Genomic DNA, 9,459 nt, shown 5'->3' with positions numbered 1-9,459 from the left:
CGGCGGTGCCGCTGGAGCCCCGGCGCGCACGGGTGGAGTAGTTCTGGAAGAAGAGAGGGCCGCAGAGAGCAGAGGTGCTACCGGTGGTTGCGTGTGCTGTGTGGCGACCTAGAAGAGCCTGTTGATCTTGTTTTCCCCCTACCTTTATTTGACCAGGGAAGATAGGGTTATTGCTCCTGTATTTTTTTTTTCTTCCAAGTCACAACTCCAAAGAATCCGTATGGCTCTTCTGAAACACAAACTGTGTGTTGCTGCGTTGGAGGCAGGCCTTGTGCTCCCACCTGGCTAATGCACAAGATTCTTTCTGAGAGTGGTAGAATCGCTAAGACTTTTTATCTTCTCAAAGAGACCAGGAAAGGTCTTTGATATGTTCTAAAGAAGTTCCCTCCCGACAGGCAACTTTCTGGGTCCTGCATAGCTAAGAATTTTCAGAATTAAAAGGAAAATACATAAAGGTCTGACAGCTTTTATAAACAGTATAACATGGTTCACTTGATACAGCTTAGGGTGGAGGAATTAGGGTGACGTCCAGAGATCCCTGCTAATCTATATTCTTCCATGTTTTAAATAAAAACATTTTAAAATAAGCATTTTTAAATAAAAACATTTTTATTTAAAACAAATAGAGTAAGAACAAAATATGAAGGAGGATATCCTAGTACGACAGTGGTGCAGCAAATAGGCAAGAACTTCGAAGAGTTATTGTGGTAATTCTGTAAAAGAAGAGATTAGTCATAATAGAGAAGGCAGGCTGAGACTTCATTTCTAACAAAAAAATCTGCAACCAAATACAAGTTGGTTGACTATGCCTTTAGTCTGTTAAGACAGTAAGAGCTGTAGTTACGGGGATGCAAGACCTCTTGATTCATCTTTTGAAGTCTAGCTACTTGATGAAGACTACTCAAAGGATTGGGTTTTCTGACGAGGCAGTGGTGCCTGTTTTTATCACTAAGGAATTGTCTTCATGCAGGGTACCGTTTTGTACGTGTTGACTGCCACCTGAGATGCAGGTATTTAATCCTCTCCTAGGAAGCTGGTATCCACTTGCCGGTGGGAGCAGACAGTTGGTTTGGTTTAAAGCACATGTTCCTACTTTGTTACAGAAAAGGTCTGTCTGCGCTTTCAGGCCCTGTCACAGAAAACCAAAACCATTATGTCTTTGTAGGAGTTGATACTGTCCTTGTATGCTTTAACACTGCTCTTCCAGTTATCACACACCAAAAAGGGCATCGTAGACCTAAGTAAGGCCAAGGGTGGGGTGGTGGGGTTAAGAGTTTGGACAGTCTGCTTTCACATGTGTAACAGCAACTAAATAGACCTGGAAGAGGATATAGGGGGAGGGAAAAATACACAAGAATTTGTGTATTTTCTGTGTATTCTTGTATACACAAGAATTTCCCTCTGAATTTATGGACAGCAAGGGGAAGATAGGAGAAATGCATACTATTATCTAATCAGAAAGCTAATTAAGAACAAAAGGAAGTATTTTTCCACAAATAATGAAACTTGTTGCCTCAGGATGTTATGGAGGGAAAGTATAATTGGTTTAAAAAGGAGTTATTCAAATGTATGGAAAAGAGGTTCATTATTATTGCTTGGATTCTGCCTCTGGCTCCTCCGGCAATCCCCAAACAGCTGATTGGTTTCTAGAGGTTGCAGAATAAAAGATTATGCTACAGAAGTACTTTCTTCTTACACTTCTTCCTAAACATTTAAGCTAGCTACTTCAAGATATTTTTGCATTTCAAAAAGCTTTTTCTTCTTCAAAAGCAGAAACAAAAAGACCTAAGGCCAGTGGCAAAACTTAGTGCTGTGTATTATAACTTAGTCTTAAACTAGCATGAATACAAATAGTATCAAGTCATGCTCAATAATGTTTGCAATGTGGTTGTCCAACACAGATACTTAGGATGGGATGAGATCTTGAGGTGAAATGGCTACAAGAGTAACGCTTGCAAGAACAATATAATTATAACTACTGCATTAGCTTTGAATAAACAGCTGAACAATACATTATGCCCTTTAGATATAGAAATTCACCAACTGAACGGGAGTTATCATAATGCTAGAGTTAAAATGGTCGATTAAATGCATAATATTTTTACTAGTCCAGAAATCATCAAGAATTAACTTGCATTTGTAGAAGTGGTGTCTAATTTAGTTCAAGTATTTATTTTTTGGTGAATAAAAAAAATTAACAAATTACTAATTCTATAATCCAGTATTACAAAATTCTACAAACTAGTAAGGGCTGTGATGTCGACAAGGGCAGTGGTTATTCTCTGGCTATACTAGACCTAAAATTCATGGATTATTTGCAATTTGTGAATTATTTTTGAAGATGGGCAAGGTTTGCGCCATTTTTGGAGGATCCCGAGGAATAGGAAAAGCTGTCGCAGAACTACTGGCACAGAAGGGTTGCCGCCTGGCAATTATTGCTAGAAATCTGGAAGTAGCCCAAACCACTGCACGTAATCTTGGTGGTATGTATGCTGCTTTGTAATTATTTCTTCACTGTCTGACGCTTAGGTAACTTGTAAAAGTAGTATGTCAGTAAATAAATCTTATTGTTTAACTAGATGAAGATGAAAATAAAGGCTGAGAAATTTGAAAGAGTTGTGTCAGTACAATTTTGTTTCCACAGTGTTCTTTGGGAAAGTTAAGTGTGTTAGCTATTCTATCCACAAGATATGAATTGTAAGATGAAAGGAATTGTTCAAGGTCACAACAGGGAGGTGGTATGAATCGAGTCATCCTTGGCTCCTGACCGAGTCAGAACTGAGACTAGTCTGCTCATGACGAACCTCTGATTTCAAAAGGCCAGAAATATTAAACAAGAAGTTGTCACGTAACTAATCAATACTATACTTGAAAATTGTCCTTATTTAATTCTCTGGAGGTTAAATGGGTTCCTCAAGTTACAACTAGTTCCACATCTGTTTTTGCTCTTGAGTTGATAAATTCTGAAGGCGGCGGGTGAATAGCATACCATCTTTTGCTATTATTATGATGTGCCTTTATTTCAACATAGCAGGACATCTGGCACTTAGGTGTGATGTATCTAGTGAGCGAGAAGTCCAAAATACCTTTGAGGAGATGCGGAGGATTTTAGGCCCTGTTAACTACTTGGTTAATGCAGCTGGCATCAACAGGTTAGTTATCATTACAAGATTATGTGTAATTCTAGATGAGGGTATCTTATTGTAAGGGCCTTTGCATTTAGTAGGAGTATTGTTAATGAGTACATATGAAAACAGTATTAAGCACTCAACAGTGTTTTGTTCCTGATGATAGTAAAATTGTTACAGATTATATAGCTTTCGCTGTAGTTTCTGCATTCTGAGTTTATGAGTACCCCCCTACTCCTCTCTCTTCCATTTATTCCCCCTGAAATGATCCAAAACAATGTTTAACCTCTCTGCAGAGGAGGCTTTGTTACCAGAAGCATAGCTGACTTTTTTCTTGCTGTATGTCATCCTTGCAATGTCATAATTTTGAATGTCGCAATGTATGGAACCATCTAAATCTCCATTAATATTCCATTCATCAGTTATGTTTTATTATGAGTAAACATGATCATTTGGGTTATTCAGTGAGTTTTTTTGGGTTTTTTGGTCTGTTTGTCAGGGATAGTTTGTTACTGAGAACCAAAACTGAAGATATGATAGCCCAGATTCACACTAACCTTTTGGGAACAATGTTGACGTGCAAAGCTGCTGTAAAAAGCATGATTCAACAACAAGGAGGTGCTATTGTCAATATAGGTAAGTTGCTTGTCTAATCCACTGGAATTCTATGTACTAGTTTTCTAGATAGGTTTGGCAGGTGTAAATTGATTTATTTTCTTTGTATTCAGATGTTCTATATTTAGCATTTCTTTATGAATGCACGTTCTTTGTGTAATTTCAGCAACGTGTAAACCTAAAACCAGCTTGTTTCAGTAATAAACACCGTGGAGTTTATATTTTATTGAAAAAATAAATTTACCATTCTCTATCATCTCTTTCAAGTAGCTAAATCTACCACCTGCTAGTTATTAACTAAGGATCAAATGGGTACAGTTGGTTTCTTTCTTTTTTCTTTTTTTTTTTTGTGCAAAGTTGTTTTTTAGAAAGCTCTTTATTTTATTCTCGGTGCCTCTTGGTCAACATAGATACTCAGATTGCTCAAAAATCACAGATACTTGAGGGATTTGCTTATCTCAGCAGGAGGCTATAAAGTACATTTAGTAGTATACTTTTAATTCCTTTTTTGCCCCATTCTAAATTTAAAACTAAAATGATAAAGCTAGTACAAGGTTTCAAATTAGTTGTTTACTCTCTTTTCTTCTCTTTGGTGTTTCTTTATTTCAGGAAGTATTGTAGGAATTAAAGGCAACTCTGGTCAAAGTGTTTACAGTGCTACCAAAGCAGGATTAATTGGATTTTCACGCTCTCTTGCTAAAGAAGTAGCGAAAAAGCAAATCAGAGTCAATGTGGTTGCTCCAGGTTAGTTTTTGGGAGGTTCTGAAATCCTCGACTGTTGTAATACGTGATCATCAAGACTGTGATGTACTCTGGAAGTAACTTAAGACAAATTGCTATTATTTTCTTCATATTTTGTAAGTAAATGTTTTTAATATCTTTTTTTTTTAGTTCAAATATGATACATACTTTTGGAAAACCTTCATTCTTCTTAAGGGAACACTGAGAAATTTGGAAGAGTGTCTCTACCTGTTTCTCTATCTTTTACTACATAATACATGTCTTTTTTCCCTTTGTTCCTCCTTCTAAACCTGCTGTGCTTGCAGATGGAAGGATTAGAACTAATTATATGCAGCCAGCTACCCTTGTCTGCTGTAGAGAAAGCTTATTTGTTATTGGAGAAACGTGAAAGACCAGGAGAAGCTGCCATGAAAGCACCCCTGTTTATCCCTGTAGTGAAAGGAGAGAGTCTGGACAGAAAGTTCTTTGAGGACAGGGCTGTGATTTCACAAGACAATCTAGTCCGAACAAACCACCACCCTTAAGGAAAAATACTTCTGTCTCTTCTGACTTTTTCTACCCATAGCTATGTATTCTGCAGCTCACCTCGTACTAACTCCAGCGCCTTTCAGACCTCTGCATAAACCAGTTCAGCTTGTGAACTCGGCAGGAAAAATACTTCTTGTTGTTCAGTGAGTTGAGCAGCTCACTGAAGGGTCCAGTGCTATGCTAAAGGGGCACAGTCATATAATAGAAAGCAAAACAGGCTTTCCCTTCTTGGCCACGTTTTACGTGAAGTGCAGCACTGGGAAAATGGAATCTCAGATAACTGTAAAGAAATGTCCTTCAAAATTGTGAAGAAGTATTTTTCAAATGAGTGCTGTAATAAAAATAACGTAACTGCTGTCATAAATTTTAAATATAATGGAAACACTTGCAAGCTGTAGGGGATTCTGGCCAGAGATTTTGTACCCATGTTTTTATTGATAAGTTTTTGATGAAAAGACTGTATTTTGTCCGTAGACTTATACAGATCTCTGTGTTTTTGGTCATTTTACATCAGTGCTTCCAAAAATTGAAGACATTTGATTGATAAGGTAAAAATTTGTTCCAGGCTATAAAATAATGTGGACTGAGACTTTGAAGAATGGTAGCTGGTGGTGAATCCTGGTAGTAGATTTCACTTTGGAGGATTCTGGGGAAAATCTGCTAGAGAAATTTACCTGAAGGTTAGGTAACTCTTCAAATCTCTCTCCTCTCTTAGGCTTTGTTCACACAGAGATGACTGCGCATTTGGAAGAAGATCAGTTGAAGAAAACAATTCTCCTTGGAAGATTTGGAGAGCCTCATGAAGTTGCACAAGCTGTAGTCTTTCTTCTAGAATCCCCTTATGTTACAGGGAGCACTCTAGTTGTAGATGGAGGCTTGCAGCTTCTGACTTAAGTATGACCTTTATTAAGTACCTGCTTAAATGTCATGATGGTAATACATAAATATATAATACTTAAAGTGGGGAGAGGTGGAAATTACTTGAAGATTGCTGTATGTAATTGACTCGAAATTCAGCAGCAGCAGGTTCCAGCGCTTACATTTATCGACCTGAAAGAGTTCATTTGGTATGATGGGGTCTGTGTATGTAACAATTTGAAAAAGATCTGATTTTGGTATAATGACAATTTTAAATACTGCTGATACATTTCTAAAGCACTATATTTTTAAAAGATCAAGTTTTCCAATTTGGGGTAGAGTGGAGATCTTATTTGAAATTATTATGTTACACAAAGGTTAATAAAGTGCGGAGGCATGTTTATTGCTTGGCAGGTATGATTTGCATCAAGGGTAAAGATTGCAAACTGTATAATTTTTTATTATCAGTTAGTCCCTACAAAGTGGCAAGGAGTTTCTTCTGGTTATTGTTTGTTCATTTGTAGCTAAGACTACAAAGCCTAGGAGCTTCTGTATCTTCAGCATACATTGAATTGCCTGGAGGAGATTTAATTATGTGCAGTGAGTTTTTATAAAGACAAAAGCTAGTCAGTTCCATTCTTGAATGTATGTAGAGCACTCATTTAATCCAGTAGGACATGTGTATGGAAGGACTGTTGATTGGTCTTTGGAGTTGGTAATCGTGTAATATTCTGAGTTCGAGCTGCACAGTGGTGAAGAGCACAGTTACAGTCCTTGGTGCATAAAAGACTTCTCACTGACTTAGTAGATGTTTAGAAAACACGTCTCATTTCCAGAGAGTGAAGTCAGAGTATTGCTGTATATCTTCTTGAATGCTCAGTTCAGTTATGCTCTGTTGATGATATTTAATATGTGTGTATAGTCAATAAAATAGTAATTTATTTTATTCAAAGCAGATTTTGAAGCAGAGTAATTATTCAGCTGTTAATGGTCCTGAGTGTTCTTCTCTTACAGAAAAATTACCAAAACTTTTACCTCAGGCTTTTATATTGAGATCAAGTAATTCTTGGTAATTGATGTTGTTATCATCTCTGAGGAAAACTGTGAATGTGGTTTAGGACCTTCACTTCTTAGTTCCAGTGTTCATTACATCATGATCCAGATGTTGATTCAGCTTTTGAAATTACTTCCCATCTTGGCACAAACCAAAGGACAGAAGGAAGAGATCTCACTGATGATAACTTTGAGTCTTTAAGGTCTGAGATTTTCCTCATTTGTGCAGCTGAGAAATTTTGTCTTTGTGCCAGAAAACAATGCATGTTCAAGCTTCTCTCAGGTAAAAAATGCAAGGAATGTTTTTACATACAGGGGGCTTTACAGTTGGTTGTGTTACTCACTTTGGAGTATAAAATACCACTAGAGGTAGTCCTTTCAGGAGTCCTTATCTTACTGTTATCTCTTTGTAGAGAGATGGTGTTATTTGTTGTGAAAAGTTGTGTGTTGTACATGTCTTTGCATCAAAAATATAGTTGCTAATGCTGGTTCTCTTTGATAGGAGGAATTGGCCAGAGAACAGATGAATTTTTTCCAAGGGCACTGAAGGTGAGGAGGTGCAGCTGGTACTCCCATTTTCATTAGTCGAGTAGTAATATGTCAGTGACTTGGCTGCTGCCTCTACCTGTCCTTCATATTTGTCGTGGTTTAACCCCAGCCAGCAACTGAGCACCACGCAGCCACTCCCTGCAGGACCTGGTGGAATGCAGAGGAGAATCAAAAACAAGTAAATCTTATCTCATGAGCTCAGATAGGAACTGTTTAATAATTGAAATTTAAATTAAAATAACATAATGGTAGTAATAATTGTAAGGAAAAGGAAGGTAACAAAATGAGAAGGAAATAAAATGCAAGACATACAATGTCATGCACAATGCACATCACCATCACTGAGCAATGCTCATCCAGTCCCTGAGCAGCTATCCACCCTTCCTGGCCAGCTTCCCCCGTATTATATACTGGGCATGACGTCATACGGCACAGAATATCCGTTTGGGTGGTTTGGGTCAGCTGCCCTGGATGTGTCCCATCCCAGCTTCCTGTGTCCCTCCAGCCTTCTCACTGGCAGGGCAGCATAAGAAGCTGAAAAGTCTTTGACTTAGTATAAACACTACTTAGCATCAACTAAAACATCAGCTATCAGCATTATTTGTGTCCTAAATCCAAAACACAGCACAGTACCATATATACCACTATACTATACAACTACTAGGAAGAAAATTAACTCTGTCCCAGCCAAAATCAGGACAGTGTTTTACAGGCAAATCTTGCGTAATGATCTTGACTAGAAGCAAAAATTAAGAGACAAAAAACTTTCCACTCAGTGAGTTCTGACCCTAAGTATTATTGTCCCTTGTTTTGTTGGGTAAAGGAACTGTTAAATGTTATTAGCAATAGCATTTTTAGTTTATATTTGTGATTAAAACTTGGAAAAATACCCTCAGAAAAATGTCGGTATGCTGCTAAGTAATTTTTGAAAAGTGTTTCAGTATATACTATGCTTTTATTACTTCTGTTGCTATTAGACTGGACTGAAGAGTTCGTAGCCTTAAAGTAATATTTTTAAAAGACTTTTTTTCTCCTTTTCTTCAAAGAGGTAAATTAGAACTGAAAATTAGTTAAAGCCAGTAATACGTTTCAACACTTACTGTGTACATCTACTTTAAGAATTAGTATCAGTTTGTCAGACTATGACTCTTGTCTGGCCTGGTGATGTCTCAGAGAGTGGAAGTAGTGAATGCGTAGGATAGGTAACAGATAAAGTGTGGTGATGTCTCTGTGGAAGACTCTTGTACCTCCCACAGTTTGTGACTGATAGGCTCGAATCTGCCATCTACTCTGATTGAGGCCTGCGGGTTCTCGCGTTTGATGAGAACTTACAAGAACCCTCTTGTGCTCTCTCCGTGTTGCTCCTGAGTTTGTATTTGTATCCTCTATCATACCTTGCCTGCCTCTGTTTCAAACTGAAGAGTCGTATTTCATTTAGTGGCTTATTGCTGGAAAGCTCATCTTTGTTCTTTACTTTTCCAGTTTCTCAAGAAGGGAGGAGCAGGTGGAACTGCTCACAGCTTCACTGTGGATTTGTCTAAAAAAAAAAAGTAGGGTGTTTTGTTTTATATTGCTTCCAAAAATAATGTCTAATTGTTTTGCCTTTTCCTAACCTTTACACTTACATTTTCAGAAGCTGTATAAGAAAAGTAAGTCAGTCCTGAATAATGAATGGTCAGCTTGGATCCTGTTTCCTTTTATATGTATTTAGGACTGTTTCTGTATTTTCCCCGGTGTGAATTGTTCTCATTTATCTACAGTGAGTTTAGTCTGCTAGTTTTAACACCTGTTTCCTTAGTGAAAAGGTTCTGCTTTTTTTTTTGTTGTTGTTTAATTCCTTTATTACTTTCAGGAACTTACTGGAATATACTGTGGCCTTCAGCAACCACTGTCTCAGAATCCTTATGAACCGGTTATACTTTGCTAGCCCAAAGATTGGTCCCTGTGATGTTCTGTTTGTGCACCATATCCTTAGGAATGAGTGCCT

At 37.6% G+C, this 9,459-nt stretch overlaps 1 protein-coding gene across 1 annotated transcript; it reads left to right on the top strand.

The window, feature by feature from the left end:
- The first annotated feature begins 2,341 nt into the window (after positions 1 to 2,341).
- CBR4 (carbonyl reductase 4) lies at positions 2,342 to 5,934 on the top strand. The gene is made up of 5 exons (XM_010134110.1): positions 2,342 to 2,483; positions 3,032 to 3,152; positions 3,628 to 3,764; positions 4,353 to 4,487; positions 5,728 to 5,934. The coding sequence occupies exons 1-5, from the start codon at positions 2,342 to 2,344 to the stop codon at positions 5,904 to 5,906; spliced, it is 714 nt and encodes a 237-aa protein (XP_010132412.1). The 3' UTR covers positions 5,907 to 5,934.
- The last annotated feature ends 3,525 nt before the right edge of the window (positions 5,935 to 9,459 follow it).

This window comes from Buceros rhinoceros, unplaced genomic scaffold, assembly GCF_000710305.1.
Source record: "Buceros rhinoceros silvestris isolate BGI_N320 unplaced genomic scaffold, ASM71030v1 scaffold10604, whole genome shotgun sequence".
NCBI classification, from domain to species: domain Eukaryota; kingdom Metazoa; phylum Chordata; class Aves; order Bucerotiformes; family Bucerotidae; genus Buceros; species Buceros rhinoceros.
Note: the sequence above shows the minus strand (reverse complement) of the source record. Positions and strands in the feature narration are given on the sequence as shown.

Bases quoted from the DNA above. Each gene is read 5' to 3' on its own strand.
- CBR4 (XM_010134110.1), top strand. From the start codon at position 2,342: ATGGGCAAGGTTTGCGCCATTTTTGGAGGATCCCGAGGAATAGGAAAA. The intron at 2,484-3,031 runs GTATGTATGCTG...ATTTCAACATAG, and splicing joins CACTGCACGTAATCTTGGTG to CAGGACATCTGGCACTTAGG. The intron at 3,153-3,627 runs GTTAGTTATCAT...TCTGTTTGTCAG, and splicing joins AATGCAGCTGGCATCAACAG to GGATAGTTTGTTACTGAGAA.